We start from the raw sequence: 18,335 nt of genomic DNA on the forward strand, positions 1-18,335 counted from the left end.
GATCCTCCAGCTGCAGTCGATGTTTGTCTCGGTGTGTGTCCCTGGGAACAGCCCGTAGAGCACAGAGTCCTGTGTCACAGAACTGCTCGGGATGAACCTCGACAGCAACCACTGCATCTCTCTCCAGACTTTCTTTGCAAAGGCACAATCCACAAGGAGGTGAACAACGGTCTCTTCCCCACCACAGCCACCTCGAGGGCAACGTGCAGAGGGGGTGAGACTCCTGGCGTGTAGGAAGGATCTGACGGGGAGGGCCTTTCTCACCACCAGCCAAGCCACGTCTTGGTGCTTGTTGGAAAGTTCTGGCGATGAGGCATTCTGCCAAATGACTTTGACAGTCTGCTCGGGGAACCATCCCACAGGGTCCACCCTCTCCTTTTCCCTCAGGGCCTCTAGGACGTTACGTGCTGACCACTGCCTGATGGACTTGTGGTCAAAGGTGTTTTTCTGCATAAATTTTTCCACGAGGGACAGGTGGTACGGCACAGTCCAACTACTTGGAGCGTTCCGCGGCAGCGTGGCCAGTCCCATCCTTCGCAACACCGGGGACAGGTAGAACCTCAGCACGTAGTGACACTTGGTGTTTGCGTACTGAGGGTCTACGCACCGCTTGATGCAGCCACACACAAAGCTGGCCATCAGTATGAGGGCGATGTTGGGCACGTTTTTTCCCCCTTTATCTAGAGGCTTGTACATCGCGTCCCTGCGGACACGATCCATTTTCGACCTCCAGATAAAGCGGAAGATGGCTCGAGTGATCGCCATCGTGCAGGAGTCTGGAATGGGCCAGACCTGCGCCATGTACAGCAACAGCGAGAGTGCCTCACACCTGATGACCAGGTTCTTACCCGCAATGGAGAGGGAGCGTCGCTCCCACATGCCCAGTTTCCTTTTCACCATAGCCACTCGCTCCTTCCAGTTTCTAACGCATGCCCTGGTCCCTCCGAACCATATCCCCAGCACCTTCAGGCCGTCAGCCCTGACAGTGAAGGGGACAAAGGATCGGTCAGCCCAGTTCCCAAAGAACATGGCCTTATACTGTATAACTTTTTTTGCAAAAAAAAATCCTCATCCTGTCAAAACCATGACCACAGCCTCTCACCTGCCAGATAAGTGTCTACAGTTACAAATAGTTAATAAACACAATTTTAAACTGTACAAGAGTCAGAACCTCTTCATGAGTCCTACAGGACTACACACATCTTACAACATGTATCACCTCACATTTTTCTGCATTTAAATTTCATTTATTTTTTTATCTTCCTGATCTAACTTTCTATGTCTTCTTGATCACAGCCCTCTACATCCAAATGCACATTATTTATAATGCAATTTGAAAATAAGAATGGTTACAATACTGACCCCTAGGGGACACCACTGTTTTTCCTTACATTTTGCAAAGTTTCTCGTAACTATGACTCTCCTTTGCTCTCTTTTAACTCACTTACTACTCCTGCAAACACATCCCTCTTGTACAGCATGCCTTCACTTTATTACAATTTTCCCTCAGATCACCATATCAAATGCTTTGTGAAAATCATTATAGACATCTGCCACATTTCCTTTATCAAAACACTGCATCACTTCCTCAGAGCTGTTACATTTGTCAGACACAACTTGCCCTTTATAAAACAATGATAATTATTTTAAATTAGTCCTTGCCTTTCCAAATAAATATTAATTTAACACAATGAATGTTAGGAACCTAGGAAGTACGGAGGATCAGAGGGACCTTGGTGTACATGTCCGTAGATCCCTGAAGACAGCAGCACAGGTAGACAAGGTGGTTAAGAAGGCATATGGGATATTTGCCTTTATTAGCTGAGGCATAGAATATAAGAGCAGGGAGGTTGTGTAGAGCTGTATAAAACGCTAGTTAGGCCACGTCTGGAGTACTGTGTGCAGTTCTGGTCACCACACTATAGGAAGGATATGATTGAACTGGAGAGGGTGCAGAGGAGATTCACCAGGATGTTGCCTGGGCTGATGCGTTTCAGCTATGAAGAGAAACTGGATAGGCTAGGGTTCTTTTCCTTAGAGCAGAGAAGGCTAAGGGGAGACCTGATAGAGGTATACAAAATGATGAAGGGCATAGATAGGGTAGAAAGGAAGAAACTTTTCCCCTTAGTGGAGGTGTCAATAACCAGGGTGCTTAGATTTAAGGTAAGGGGCAGGGGGTTTAGAGGGGATTTGAGGAAGAATGTTTTTTCACCCAGAGGGTGGTTGGAATCTGGAACACAATGCCTGAGGGGGTTGCAGAGGCAGGAACCCTCACAACATTTAAGAGGTATTTAGATGAGCACTTGAAATGCCATAGCATACGGGGCTAAGGTGCAAGTGCTGGAAAATGGGATTAGAGTGGATAGGTGCTTGATGGCCGGCATGGACACGATGGGCCGAGGGGCCTGTTTCTGTGATTTATAACTCGATGACTCTTGACAACTAAAGTATGCATAACCAATATTAGGCTGACTGCTCTACCATTACATGGATGATCCAGCTTTCTCTTTTTGAATCAAGGCCTTACGTTGACACAACTCTATCCGAGAATAGTTGCATGTATCCATAGTCAGAGCCTCTGCTATTCCCTTTGACTTCACACAAGGGTGGAACAATCAGGAGCGGAAAACATTAGCCTTTTCATTTTAAGTTTATGTGTAGGTATCTTATCCACTTGCTCGACGTGGTCCTTGTATTGTTTATTCTCATTACCACAGTCCTCATTCAACATTTTCTGTCATTCCTTCACCCCTCAAAATATGGTTTTCCACTTCAGCTCTAGTCAGGCCTCTCATTTCTTTAATGTTTTTTTTAATGTATTTATAACATTCCCTTTTTGAAATGACGCATGCCTCTTCTTCTAAGTTTCAGTTTATTTTCTCTACGTGGGCCAAGGAGCTGCAGCTTTTGCTGCATCCCCTTTCCTTTCTGTGAGAATGTTTGTGACAGAAAAATCTCCTTCATGAACATCTCTCACCGAGCGCCGGAAGTGAACCATTGTTGGGGTCGGGATTGGGGTCAAGGTCATGTTTGGGGTTGGGCTGCCGGCAGCGGGCGAGCCCTCAGTGCGGCTGCGCGGTGCCTGCAGCGGGCGACCCTTCTCAGTCCGGCTGCGCGGTGCCGGCAGCGGGCGAGCCCTCAGTGCGGCTGCGCGGTGCCTGTTGCGGGTGACACCTACCTCTCAGTGCGGCTGCGCGGTGCCAGCAGCGAGCGAGCCCTCAGTGCGGCTGCCGGCAGCGAGTGAGTGGTCAGCAGGATGGCGGCAGTGGCGGTTATCGAGTTGCGCCTGGCTGGGCAGGAGGCGCAACTCCGCGAACTCAGTGCCGCGATGGAGCGGCTACAACGGGGGGACGAGGAGGTGGTGGTCGGTCCGGAGCTGCAAAGCCTCAGAGAGGAGAACGAGAAACTCAAGTACCGGCGGCTGCACCTGGAGCGAAGCCTGCGGGCGGAGCTGGGCAGCGGGCAGCCCAGCGGCCGGGCATCACCGCAGGAGATCAGGGCGTCCGGGGCCCAGGTAGCATCCCGGGCCCCAGCACTGCGCTGGGCGTTGTCACTGTGACTCTCTGCCCCTGATGTAACTGTCATGGTGACTGGGAACGCTTCACAATTCTTGTCCTGGTTCTCAAGTGCTGAATTTTATATTAATTTATTTTTCACCCTTCTATAAGTGAGTGACTTGCTGGTGCATGTCAGAGGGCAGTTCATAGTGAACCACGTTGTAGTGGCGCTCTGCTCAGAGAGAGAGATCCTGCCCCTCTTAACTTCAGTGAGAATAGAGCAATAGGAACAGGGAGAATGACATGTGAGGTGTTTCCTGTTGCCGTTCTCCTGCATGCTTGAAGAAAACAGTCCTCTTCCCAAAGGACCCTCCACCTGCAAGCTTCAGCTGTCTCTTGAGGTTCCCGCTCTTCTGCCATCACCATTGAAAATTGGTTGGTTCTGATGGTTAATGGCTCTTAACACTGAACGTGGGACTCTGCCTGGGATAATGTGCAAAAGGAAAGAGATGACCACGCCCTGAGGTTTCAAATGAACCTGCAACCCTTCAACCACATTGTTTAAATAATATGAATATTCTTCAGAGGGGGGGATCTGGCTGTCCTTGCACATGAATCACAAAATGTCAGTGTTCAGGTACAGCAAATTAATTAGGAAGACAAGCAATGTTGGCCTTCAGAGTAAAGGGGATTGTTATAAAACTAGAAGTCTTGTTACACCGGCACAGGGTATTAAGAGTACAAAGTTTTGGCCTTCAAATTTAAAGCAGAATATACTTGTATTGGAGGCAGTTCAGAGAAGGTTCACCAGATTAATTCTTGGGGATGGGGTCTTATGAGGAAAGATTGGGCAAATTAGGCCTATACTTAAAGGAGTCTAGAAGAATGTGGAGATCTTACTGAAGCGTATAAGATTCTGAGGGGGCTTTGAAGGTTGGATGCTGAGAGAATGTTTACCCCTGAAACATAGTTTCAGAGTAAGTGATCTCCCATCTGAGATTGAGGTGAGGTGTTACAATCCTGTTAGAGACTGTTAACGTTTAAAGAAGAAATCCGAACACTCAGTAATGAACTGGTCGAAGCACACCACAAGCTTACATGTTTTTATTTAAAAAACTTTATTGTATATCAAAAGTAATTAAACAAAATAAGCTCTATTAAGACTATGGCTTATAAAGATTTATGCTATAAACTCAGTTCTACTTATTATTCCCCCCTCATCCCCTCCCTGCAAAGAGTTCCCTTAACTTCTGAAATCTTTAAGGTTCATTCACTTTTCCTGGGGTCAACTGGAAAGATATATCACTGTTGTCTTGAATTCACTGATTTTTCTTCAGGGTTCCAGCTATCTGCAATGGTGCAAGATTTCATGGGGGTCCTGACATCACAACTCCGGATTCCACAGCTCAGGCATGGGCCTCTCTGTGACTCCTGCGTAGTGACTTAAAACATCAGAAAACACTCGTGGTTTCCAATAGCCCATTGCTGTGGTTTCCAATAGCCAGTTACTATGGTTTCAAACTGCAACCAAGTTGATTACTTCCAGAAATCTCAACTGTCACAAGGTTAACCACCTTTAATTGAGAGGATTACTATGGATTTCTTCCTTTAGCTTTCAGTTAAACAAATCTTCCAGTCATTTTTCCCCTTTCCAACTTAGTCTCAAACTGAATACTAACTCCCACTCACAGGGTGCATCATGGGCGATTGGTCTAGCATTTACTCTACTGTAGGTCTGGCTTTATCATTTGACTTCCAAAGAGCTACAAGCGACATAAGACCCAAAGCTGACACAGTCTTTTAGCTGCTTTTCTAGACATTAATCTGTCTTGCCTGCTGGCTATGCCCCAACTGAATTCACAAAGATAACAAAACAAAGACTCACTAAGCTGTACCCATTCTCCTCCATGGCAATGTGACACACACAGCCTGTTCCCAGGTAAAAATGTAAATTAACTACCTTTTAATTCCAAAGCTTTTTTAATTCTGGGAAACCATGTGAATATCATCATAATTACTGGAACAACTGGAAATGTCATGACTCCAGTTCTTTAAGCCCACCTGCTGTTTATGATTTTACCTTTCTAACTGTTAACCTCTTAAGTCAACATGGCCCCAACCTTTTATGTGTAATAGATTCCAACCTTGTTTAAATTGCATTTACTTCAGGGCTGCATTTTGCCAGTTTCTCAACCAGCATCAGTCATTTTCTACTGTTAAAACTATAATCCTCAAAACTACAAATTATATTGTAAAACATGAATAATGAGTTAGATATTCACAACAGGAGGAATTTCTTCTCTGAGGGTTGTTAATCTTTGTCATTCTTGACCCCAGAGAGCAGTGGAGTCTGCGTCATTGAATATGTTCAGAGCTGAGTTAGAAAGATTTTGATCTACCAGGGAGTTGAGGGTTATGGGGGACAGACAGGAAAGTGGAGTAGAGGCCACAATCAGATCAACCTTATTGAAGCATGGAGCAGGCTTGATGGGCTAAATGGCCTACTCCTCCTATGTTCTTTGGGTCTGGAGTCACATATCGGTTAGATTGGGTGAGGATGACATTTCCTTCCCTGAAGGACACTAGTGAACTTGATGGGTTTTTATAATAATCTGGTAGTTTTATGGTCACCATGACCTTTGCAAGTTTAAATAAGATTGCACATTTATCTAATTAAATTTCCCAGCTGATATGTTGGGATTTGAGCTGGTATTTCTGGGAATACTTGCCTCATTATGTTGCCGTGCCCTCAAACATTTGGGTAAATATTTGACAGTGTCATGCGAGCTCATTGATTGGGCTCAGAGGATCTGTTGCTTCTGACAGTATAGGTCTGCTCAGCACAATCCATTGCCAACTTTCTTCTTTCCATTTAGTTTAAAACCAGCCCCTTGTGTCCTGGACAGTTTATTCATTATTTAGCCAGTCAGCCAGGGTTTTAAAGCAATGAGTCGTCTGGTGCTCTGTGCTGAGATAGCTGATTCCTGCCAAGATGCAGTTGCCCTTCCTGCTGTTGTGGTTGAGAGGGGAAAAAAAAAATCATAGTTCCTGCTCCCAATTATTATCCAGTAACTTGTGCTGGAAAATACATATGTGGCTTGTAGGTTCCCCTTTAATATTCTTTTGTGGCCATCAATGATTCACACCTCTTGTCACTGAATCACTGACCAGTGATAACAAGCTCTGACTATTTACCTTCAGATCATGTAGTCCAGATGCTCAGTGTTTATTCAGTAACTGCCCAGTTATTGCAGTTTAGGTTTTCTTCTGGTTTAACCTGCAGACTGATGCTGACTCTCAGCAGCTGGCTCGGCAGCTCAAGAACAAGAAGGAAGAGCGCAGTCCAACTCGAGGAGAGGCCAAATCAATAGAGGTATTTCTATCAGTTGGTCTGGGCTCGGGGTGGGGTGGGGTGGGGGTGGAGGAATCAGCCCAGATTTCTGCCCCTGATGACGACTTGCAGGCGATTCCTGTGGGACAGAGTGTATGGAAATTTTGAGGGGTGGTGAGGTGAGGATTGAGTATGCTTCTGTTTCATCATAGTTGAATATGTCTAGGTTTACAGTAGAAGAATGGCTGACCTCCTGAGGGGGAAACTGAACTACAAAGTAACCTCAGGAAGGGATTGGATCACTGGTTTGGGGGAAATAACTGATCCATTCTTCCTGGGTGTGGGATGGAGGTGTCTGACACTGCTGTGGTTGTGTTTTCAGTGGGGTGAGTGGCCGTCCTATGTTGAGGAACGCTTACGCCTTTATGAGAGTCTCAAACAGGAGCATGATTCCAAACTTAGTGAGCGGGCTGCACAGCACAGCAGAATTATCACCATCACAATGCCAAACAGCACGGAGATTCGCGGGGAATCATGGAAGACAACACCTTATCAGGTCGCCTGTCAAATCAGGTAAATCCACAAATATGTTCCTGTTTCTATTCCAGTCCTCGGTCCTTCAGTACTGCGCGTGCACAACATACAGCATTGTACACTCAGTCCGGGACACTTTTTAAAAATTCATTTACGGGATGTGGGCGTCGCTGGCTGGGCCAGCATTTATTGCCCATCCCTAATTGCCCTTGAGAAGCTGGTGGTGAGTTGCCTTCTTGAATCACTGCAGTCCATGTGGTGTAGGTGCACCCAGAGTGCTGTTAGGGAGGTAGTTCAAGGATTTTGACCCAGTGATTGAAGGAACAACGATATATTTCCAAGCCAGGATGGTGAGTGACTTGGAGGGGAACTTCCAGGTGGTGGTGTTTCCATCTATCTGTTGCCTTTGTCCTTCTAGATGGTAGCAGTTGTGGATTTGGAAAGTGCTGTCGAGTGAACCTTGGTGAATTTCTGCAGTGCATCTTGTAGATGGTACACACTGCTGCTACTGTGCATCGGTGGTCGGGGGAGTGAATGTTTGTGATGTGGTGCCAATCAAGTGGGCTGCTTTATCCTGAACGGTGTCAAGCTTTGAGTGTTGTGGGAGCTGCACTCATCCAGGCAAGTGGAGAGTATTCCATCACACTCCTGACTTGTGCCTTGTAGATGGTGGACAGGATTTTGGATTCAGGAGGTGAGTTAACCGTCGCACGATTCCTAGCCCCTGATCTGCTCTTGTAGCCACAGTATTTATATGGCTAGTCCAGTTCAGTTTCTGGTCAATGGTAACTCCCAGGATGTTGATAGTGTGGTTTCAGTGGTCACATTCCATGCTCAACCTCCATAAACATTTCCCGTCTCCAAAATTCATACAGTCACTCTACATATCCGCTCACCCGATGACCAGAACCCCACAGTCCACATTTCAAACTTGCTTCCCTTTCCTTAAGATACATTATGTTTCTCCCCCCCCACCCCTTGTGTCCCACCCACTACCCTTGACTCTCTCACATCATTCACTCACTGTCCAACTGAATTCTTCCTGTTTTACACCATTCACTCTAGTTAATGGGTACATCCAGAGTTCTCTTTCCTCCCTGACTTACATCAGAAATATGATGTAAGATTCACTACTAATAGGTTAAAGCTCTTATGATAAGTGTGAACTGTCAATAAGCACCACACTTAGTCCCAGTAATAAAAACAGAAAATGTTGAAAAAACTCAGCAGGCCTGACAGCATCTGCGGAGAGAGAAACAAGAGTTAACATTTTGAGTCCGTATGACTCTTCTTCAGAGCTGTAGTCCCAATAACATTGGCCTTGTCACACTTAGTTGACATCCTTACTATAAAATGCGGTGCACAGCAATCTGCTAAGAAATGCCATGGCTGGTCTGCTAGTAATAAATGGCATGCTGTACAGCTGTTGTGATGCCTTGCAGAGCTCGATTTATAATTGGGTTAATCTGTTTCTGACAATTTTGCACTTTGGTGAAACTGACAACTTGACGGTGATCAACAAAGTTCAGGAATAGGAGCGTGCACTCTGGTTTAGAGCCCACACACTGCAAAATCCAGGACCTTACAATGTTGCTCTTGGCCCATATACACTACAAATCCAGTTCCGGTCTTTGAGCTGAGAACTGAGGGGTTCTGGGTTTGTTTTGTGTTTACTGCTCAAGTTCAGAATCCCATGTGTGTTTGGTAGATCAAGTGTGTAAGTGGAAGGTGCTACAAAAATGTTCTGTGGGTTTCCTCCTGACTGTAGCTGGAGATTAGCGGAGAGTTCCATTATTGCCAAAGTTGATGGTGAGCTGTGGGACCTGGATCGGCCCCTGGAAGGAGATACCAGTCTTGAACTGTTAAACTTTGAAGACCCAGAGGCGCGAGCTGTAAGTTACCTGCCACTGTTTGGCTATTTCAGTAATCTTACAATGTAATTTAACAGAATGAAATTATTTCGAAACATACTATTTGCACTTGAGCTGATTACTGGGATTTTTATAGCACTCAGGAGTTTTTACTTTACTAGCTGCTGTCTGTAGTGGTGATTACCACAACGACAGAAGTTCCTATTTATTCTCTCACTAAAGTGGATCTGTGTTGAAGCGGTTTACCCCTTTAAGACCATGAATTCTAATTACAGGCATATCCTGAAGTCCAGTAAAAACTAATTCCTAAAGCAGGAAAGAAAGGGTGCTATTATACTATATGTCTAGAAGCACTGAGGCATGGGCCCTATAACTATATAACTGAATTTAATTGATGTATTTTGTGTTGGAATTTGTGTAGCTGGTGGGCTGATCACTGTTTGTCATGCAGGTATACTGGCACTCGAGTGCGTACATTCTGGGAGAAGCCATGGAGCGGTATTATGGGGGCTGCCTATGTTACGGCCCACCCATAGAGACTGGATTCTATTATGACATGTTCCTGGGAGACAGGTAGAGTTTGTGTTTCTGACAAACTCTTTCCAAGCAGCAAACTCAAGCTTTCATGTTTGTATTGAAGTGAATCCAGGAGTAACTGAAGCAACAAGGTGCATCTTTGACACGGATTTGTATGACTTCATGGTGATGCCCTCACAGTTGAATGGTATGGTGCCACAACCTGGTAAATGTCGCACATTCTGTGTGTTTTAGTTGTCTGTGGTCACTGACACCATGAGGCCTGTATCTCTGGTCTCCGGGGTGATACCCCTCTAAGATCTGTGTCTAGAGAGGAGGAAGAGTATCCTGCTCTTTGTTTCAGTTTGAATCATCTATGTTGCTGTGATATTTGATTGAACATTTACTGGTACAGTTGGGTTCAGTTCCCTCATATCTCAGCTGGGTTTTGGGGTGGGGCCCCTTGTGATATCAGATCTCTGCACTTCTAACAAGAAGAATCAGTGCAGGTTACCCAGTACTTGCTACTCTGGCTTTGCCTCTTTACTTACCACCTGCCCCCATCACTTCTGCACCTTTCCCCAGACTTTTGCCTCATCTTCTCCCCACCACTCCCCCTGTCCTCTCACCTTCTTTCATGGTCTTCTGTTTCACAGAGGAGTGTCCAGTGGCGAGTTTCCTTACCTGGAGAATATCTGCAAATCAATCATGGAGGACTGTCAATCATTTGAGAGATTGGAGGTCAGCAAGCAAACTCTGCTTGAAATGTTTAAGGTAATATTTGCTGTCCTGTGCTCTGTCTTAACTTCTTTCTGAGAGGATGGATGGTCAGTTGCTGGGTCTCCAGGGCACTGCCATGTAACTGGCATATAGAGTGTGGGACAGGTGGCCCAGGGCTCTATCCACAGCCACTGTGCTTTACAGTCTATCCATGTGCCGATGACTGTGACCAGACAGCACATTGATTCCTCTGTTCAGTTCTGGTCACTGATTTGAAGTCCCTGAGGTGGTGCACAGAAAGCTGCCAGGCTAACCTCTGACCCCTAGACCCATGATGGCTGGGGGCCTAATTTATGTGTAATGGTGTTGAGAGGTTGAATGAGAGAGGAGCTTGTATAAAGGATAGTGATGGGATAGAATCATTAAATCTGAACTCTGTATCAAGACTGGAGGATGGAGACACCAGTGCAAGACTGAAGAAGCCCTTCACTGGCCAAAACTGGGAATGGGCAGCAGACTTGAGGCAAGAATCCTAGTTCAAACAACAGGCAACCTGGAGCCTGCGCTCAGAGGCTTGTAGATTTCTGAGGATGAATCAGCTTAATGGTCTCTGTTACTCTATCAGAGTTTAACATTGTACATTAGTATCATGTCCCTAAGTAAGGCTCTGAATTATACGCATCTTGAATTTTTCTTAAACTATTTTAGTTGTCAAGAGATTCTTTGTTTTCTTTCTCAGTACAACAAGTTTAAAGTACGGATATTAAACGAGAAGGTTGACACGCTGACTACCACGGTGTACAGGTGAGAAGCAGCATGTGAGTTGTGCCCTCTGTTATGAATTATGATTGGGGGGTGGAGTGTTCTGTTAGGTTTGGTAAATCATTGCAACAGAATCTGGAACATTTGGCTCTTGTGTTTCAGCTGGAAATGAAGGATCTATCCTGGGTCCCCTCCTGTTTCTCATCTACCTGCTGCCCTCAGTGACATCATCCCAAAACACAACTTCAGTTTTCACATGTATAATGAGGACACCACCCCTCTCAACTCCTCCACTGTCACTAAACTATCAGACTCCTTGACTCCAGCACTGGATGAGCAGAAATTCCCCCCCCGTTAAACCAAAAGCCATTATCTTTGATCTCCACTATAAACCTTTTTCTCTGGCTCCTGACTCCATCCTTTTTCCTGGCAACTGTCTAAGGCTGAACCAGACTGCTTAAAACCTTGGTGTTGTATTTGACACAAGATGAGCTCCTAACCATGTATTCGCACCATCGCCAAGACTACCTGATGCACCTCTGTAACAATATGAGACTCTGCTTCTGCATCAGCTCATCTGCTGAATCCCTCAGCCCTGCCCATCCCTTACTGCCCTTGAAGATGGTTGTGAGCTGCTGCTTTGAAGTGTTGCAGTCCATATGTTGTAGGTACTCCCATAGCGCTGTTAGGGAGGGAGTTCTGAGATTTTTGACCCAATGGCAGTGAAGGAACAGGGATAGTTCCAAGTTAGGGAGGCATGTGGCTTGGAGGTGGTAGTGTTCCCAATTGTTTGCTGCCCTGTCCTTCTAGATGGTAGTGGTCATGGGTTTGGAAGGTGCTGTTGAAGGAGGCTTGGCGAGTTGCTGCAGTGCATCTTGTAGATCGCACATACTGCAGCTCCTGCGGAGGGAGTAAATGTTTAATGTGGTGGATGGGTTGCCAATCAAGCAGGCTGCTTTGTCTTGGATGGTGTCTAGCTTCTTGAGTGTTGTTGGAGCTGCACTCATCCAGGCAAGTGGAGAGTATTCCATCACACTCCTGACTTGCGCCTTGTAGCTGTTGGACCAGCTTTGGGGAGTCGGGAGGTGAGTTACTCTCTGCAGAATTCCCAGCCTCTGACTCTTTCTTATGATCATGGTATTTATATGGCTGGTCCAGTTAAACTTCTGGTCAATGGTAACACCCCCTAAAATGTTGATGGTGGGATATTCAGTGATGGTAATTCTGTGGAATGGCAAGGGGAGATAGTTAGATTCTCCCCAGTTGGAGATGTCTTTACCTGGCAGTTGTGGGGCGCGAATGATACTTGCCACTTAGCAACCCAAGCCTGAATATTGTCCAGGTCTTGGTGGTGCACATGGACACTGCTTCAGTATCTGAGGAGTTGTGAGTGGTACTGAACGTTATGCAATTGCCAGAGAACATCCCCACGTTGACTCTTAACTACCCACTGAAATGGTGTGGCAAAACACTTTTCTGTCGCAGATTGGTATGATATGTGCTCATTGACATGAATTGTATTCTGGTTAAGCGATGCATCAATTTTAAAATTCTCATTCTTGTTTTTAATCCCCCTGCCTCCCCACCCCACATCTCCCCACTCCCCCTCCTTGGTCTTAACGCGGCCTCTGATCCAACTGGACCTCACCCTGACTCTGCTCTCTCATAGGTGTGGCCCATTGATTGATTTGTGCAGGGGACCCCATGTCAGACACACTGGCAAGATTAAAGCCTTGAGAATTTACAAGGTGAGAGAGTGTGTGATATCTAATCCCAATCCAGTGAAACACTTAATTTTAACATAAATGGCACAAAATTGATTTTGAAATTGGAATGAATTCTACACAAAGAAAGACGTGTTTTATAAATTTACAGAACTCCTCGACACACTGGGAAGGAAACTCAAACATGGAGACTCTGCAGAGAATCTACGGGATCTCATTTCCTGATGGCAAGATGCTGAAGGAATGGGAGCGATTGCAGGAGGAAGCCAAGAACCGGGACCACATAAAGATTGGAAGGGTATGGGCAATGTTCCGTGTTTTGGAGGTTTAGAGTTAACAGGAGCATGCAAATTGGTGCAACGAGCCAGTCTATAGTTAGTCAAAAGTACAGCAGAAAAGAGGAGGTAAATCCACATGTAGAGCTTGGAAAATGCAAGTGAGAAAGGAGAAGGCAGTTTCATCCACTGCAAGCACACAGTTATTACACATTTGTTTTCTGGCTGTTTTAATACCTTTCCCTTCAATCCAAAGGTCTGTCTCTTTCCAAAATAAATACAGCAAATGCTGGAAACACTTAACAGATCAGACAGCATCAGTGGAGAGAGAAACAGTTAATGTTTCAGTTTTGATCTTTCATCAAAACTGAAAGAAGTTAGAAATGCTACAGGTTTTATGCAAGTACAGAGATGGGGAAAGTGGGAGTTGCGAAGGAAAGAACAAAAAAGGCCTGTGATAGGGTTAAAGACAGGAGGGATTAAATGGCAAAAAGGGGTGGTATTGGCACAAGTAAAAACACACAAAATAAGCATAGAGAAGGTATAAATGGCAAGAGTAAAATCTTTACCAACAGTTGCTGTTCAAAAAAATGGAGACAGTGGTTATGATCTGAAACTGTTGAACTTAATATTAAGTCCATTAGAATGAAAGACAAGCTGCTGTTCCTTGCGTTTCATTGGAACAGTGTTGGAGACTGAGGATGGAGAAGTCAGTGTGAGTGGGGCAGAGAATTAAAATGACAGATGAACCGAAGCTCAGGGTCACACTTGTGGACTGAATGGAAATGTTCCCAAAGCTATTGCTTATTTTGCATTTGATCGCCCCAGTGTGGATTGTGAGCAGCGAGTACCAGGATATAAAATTGATAGAAATACAATTGCTGTTTGATCTGCAAGGAGCGTTTGGGGCCTTAATGGTGAGAAGGTAAAACGACAGGTGTTGCATCTCCTGCACTTAATGAGAAGCTGCCATGGGAAGGGGAGGAGTGTTGGGAATGATTGAAGATGCCTCCTTTTGCCTCGGCCTTTGGCACAAATTTTTCCTCAATACTGTCTGCCATAACCACCCACCTGATCCAACAGTCTTTTCTTATGATCATAAGAAATGGGAGCAGGAGTGGGCCATTTGGCCCCTTGAGCCTGCTCCACCGTACAATAAAATCATGGCTGTTCTGATTGTGGCCTTTCTCCACCTTCCAGCCTGTCCCCCATAACCCTTGACTCCTACGTTGATCAAAATCAAAGACTAATGACCCTCTGAGAGAAGAAATTCCTCTTTATCTCCATCTTGAATGGAAGACCCCTTATTTTTAAGCTGTGTCCTCTAGTTCTAGATACGTCCACAAGATGAAACATCCTCTCAGCATCTACCTTGTTAAGCCCCCTCAGAATCTCATGTTTTTCAATAAGATTACCTCCAATTCTTCTAAACCCCGATGAAAATGGGCCCAACCTGCTCAACCTTTTCTCATAGACAACCCCTTCATCCCAGGAATCAGCTGAGTGAACCTCCTCTGAAGCTTCCAATGCATTTAAGTAAGGAGACCAAAACTGAATACAGTACTCCAGGTGTGATCTCACCAATGTTCTGTGCAGTTGTAGCAAGACTTGCCTACTTTGATACTCCAACTCTCTTGCAATAAAGACCAACATTTGCCTTCCTAATTACTTGCTGTATCTGCGTGCTAACTTTTTGTGATTCATGTGCAAGGATACCTGATCCCTCTGTACTATGGTATTCTGCAGTGTCTCTCCATTTAAATAATCTGCTTTTTTATTCTTCCTGTCAAACAGGACAACCTCACGCTATGCTCCATCTGCTATTTTGTTACTGACTCACTTAACCTATCTATATCCCTTTGCAGACTCTTTACTCTCCTGATAACTTGCTTTCCTACCTATATTTGTATCATCAGCATATTTGTCTTTAATGCATTAGGACTCTTCATGCAAGTCATTAATATAGATTGTAAATAGTTGAAACCCCGGCACTGACTGCTGTGGCATTCCACTAGTTACAGTTTGCCAACCTGAAAATGAGCCATTTTTCCCGACTTTGTTTCCTGTTAGTTAGCCAATCCTCTATACATGCTAATATCACGCCAACACTATGAACTCTTCTGCAGTAACCTTTTATTTGTCAGCTTATCAAATAACTTTTGGAAATCTAAATACACTACATCTATTGGTTCCCCTTTATCCACCCTGCTTGTTAGATCCTCACAGAAATCTTAAATTTTCCAAACAATTTCCCCTTCACAAAATCATGAAGACTCTGCCTGATTGTATTATGATTTTCTAAATATCCTGCTACCGCCTCCTTAATAATCGATTCTAGCTTTTTCCCAATGACAGATGTTAGACTAACTGGCCTACAGTTTCCTGCTTTCTGTCTTCCTCTGTCTGTAAGATCTGGCATTTGCTTTAATTTAAATGTAAGACTTAGGTTAATTACAGATTAAGCTGGGAGAGCAGATCTAAAAGGGACTCCCAGCTCAGACTAGCTACAAAATCACATACTGAGGTACTTTCATAAACCTCACAGACTTTATTAAGTTTTCCACAATAAGCACAAAATTGTGATACTTAGCAAAGTACAGTGGGAAGCAGGCACTTTTGTGATGGAACACTGGTCCTTAACCTCCGGTTGTCTGGGCACGTTGTCTCAAGATTGAAGCTTTTCTTGTGTCTGCTCTTCTTAATGTGTCCTCCCTTCTTAATGTTGATGCATGCTTAGTATCTTACAAATCCTTATTTTGTACACTGTTCCCAGCTTGACTCTGTGCCATATTAGGTAAAACCCTGTTTCTGTCCATCTGAACTGTCAGTCGTTCCCTAACTGCCCTACCATGATGGTACCTTGAGCCTGTGTCATTCAGAGGGGCTGCAGGCTCATGCTTCCTTGCTGTTTATTCATCATCAATCACTACTTAATGAGATTAGTATGTGCTTGTCCCCTTTCATTGCTATTTGCCTAGACATCCAGAGACCCAGGGTAATGGCCTGGGGACACGGGTTCGAATCCTGCCATGTCTGATGGTGGAATTTGAATTCAGTAAAAATCTGGAATTAAAAGTCTAATGATGACCATGAAACCATTGTCAATTGTCGTAAAAACCCGTCTGTTTCACTAATGTCCTTTAGGGAAGGAAATCTGCCATCCTTACCTGCTCTGGCCCACGTCTGACTCCAGACCCACCGCAATGTGGTTGACTCTTAACTGCCCTCTGAAATGGCCTAGCAATCCACTCAGTTGTATCAAACTGCTATGAAGTCTCAAAAAAGGAATGGAACCGGACGAACCTAGGCACCGGAAACAACAGCAGCAAACTCAGCCTTGTCGACCCTGCAAAGCCCTCCTTACTAACATTTGGGGGCTAGTGCCAAAATTGGGAAGGCTGTGTCACAGACTAGTCAAGCAACAGCCTGATATAGTCATCCTCATGGAATCATACCTTACAGACAATGCCCCAGACATCACCACCACCATCCTGGGCATGCCCTGTCACACCGGCAGGACAGACCCAGCAGAGGTGGTGGCACAATAGTGTACGGTTGGGAGGCAGTTGCCCTGGGAGTCCTCAACATCGACTCTGGACCCCATGAAGCCTCGTGGCATCTGGTCAAACATGTGCAAGGAAACCTCCTGTTGATTGCCATGTGCTCCTTCAGCTGATGAATCAGTGCTCCTCCATGTTGAACATCACTTGGAGGAAGCACTGAGGGTGGCAAGGGCGCAGAATGTACTCTGGGTGGGGGACTTCAATGTCCATCACCTAGAGTGGCTCAGTAGCACCATTACTGACCGAGCTGGCCGAGTCCTAAAGGACATAGCTTCTAGACTGGGTCTGCAGCAGGTGGTGAGGGAACCAACAAGAGGGAAAAACATACTTGACCTCATCCTCACCAACCTGCATGCGGTAGATGCATCTGTCCATGACAGTATTGGTAGAAGTTACCACCGCATTGTCAGTGTGGAAACAAAGTTCAAATTGAGGATACCCTCCATCGTGTTGTGTGGCACTACCACCGTGCTAAATGGGATAGATTTCCAACAGACCAAGCAACTTGACTGGGAATCCATGAGGCACTTTGGGCCATCAGCTGCAGCAGAATTGTACTCAAACAACCTGTAACCTCATGGTCTGGGATATCCCCCACTCTTCCATCATCATCAAGCCAGGGGATCAACCCTGGTTCAATAAAGAGTGCAGGAGGGCATGCCAGGAGCAGTACCAGGCATACCTAAAAATGAGGTGTCAACCTGGTGAAGCTATAACAAAGCACTACTTGCATACCAAACAGCAGAAGTAGCAAGTGATAGACAGAGCTAAGTGATCCCGCGACCAACGGATCAGATCTAAGCTCTGCAGTTCTGCCACATCCAGTCCTGATGATGGACAATTAAACAACTCACTGGAGGAGGAGGCTCCACAAATATCCCCGTCGTCAATGATGGGGGAGCCCAGCACATCAGTGCAGAAAATAAAGCTGAAGCATTTACTACTATCTTCAGCCAGAAGCACCGTGTGGATGATCCATCTTGGCCTCCTCTGGAGGTCCCCAGCAGCACAGGTCTTCAGCCAATTCAATTCACTCCACGTGATATCACAAAATGGCTGAAAGCACTGGATACCATAAAGGCCATGGGCCCTCACAATATTCTGGCAAAAGTACTGAAGACTTGTGCTCCAGAACTTGCCGCACCCCTAGCCAAGCTACCAGCTATGTGGAAAATTGCCCAGATATGTCCTGTACAAAAAAGCAGGACAATTTTGACCCGACCATTTACCACCGCATCAATCTACTCTCAATCATCAGTAAAGTAATGGAAGGGGTCATCATCAGTGCTATCAAGCAGCACTTGCTTAGCAATAAACTCTCTGATGTCCAGTTTGGGTTCTGCCAGGGCCACTCAGCTCCTGACCTCATTTCAACCTTGGTTCAAACATGGACAAAAGAGGTGAACTCCCGAGGTGAGGTGAGAGTGACTGCCCTTGACATCAAGGCTGAATTTGACCGAGTGTGGCATCAAGGAATCCTAGCAAAACGAGTCAATCGGAGGGAATCGGGGAAAAGTCTCCGCTGGTTAGAGTCATACCTAG

At 45.4% G+C, this 18,335-nt stretch overlaps 1 protein-coding gene across 1 annotated transcript in view; it reads left to right on the plus strand.

Moving 5' to 3' along the window:
* The first annotated feature begins 3,183 nt into the window (after nt 1–3,183).
* LOC144670068 (threonine--tRNA ligase 1, cytoplasmic-like) overlaps nt 3,184–18,335 on the plus strand; it is a 43,230-nt gene continuing 28,078 nt past the window's right edge. The window contains exons 1-9 of the mRNA XM_078532454.1: nt 3,184–3,514; nt 6,781–6,870; nt 7,211–7,401; nt 9,131–9,254; nt 9,685–9,806; nt 10,406–10,523; nt 11,209–11,273; nt 12,901–12,979; nt 13,107–13,253. Coding sequence (XP_078388580.1) covers nt 3,257–3,514; nt 6,781–6,870; nt 7,211–7,401; nt 9,131–9,254; nt 9,685–9,806; nt 10,406–10,523; nt 11,209–11,273; nt 12,901–12,979; nt 13,107–13,253 — 1,194 coding nt within the window. The 5' untranslated portion in view covers nt 3,184–3,256. The remainder of the gene's footprint in view (nt 3,515–6,780; nt 6,871–7,210; nt 7,402–9,130; nt 9,255–9,684; nt 9,807–10,405; nt 10,524–11,208; nt 11,274–12,900; nt 12,980–13,106; nt 13,254–18,335) is intronic.

Source organism: Cetorhinus maximus, chromosome 30 (assembly GCF_964194155.1).
Source record: "Cetorhinus maximus chromosome 30, sCetMax3.hap1.1, whole genome shotgun sequence".
Lineage (NCBI taxonomy): Eukaryota > Metazoa > Chordata > Chondrichthyes > Lamniformes > Cetorhinidae > Cetorhinus > Cetorhinus maximus.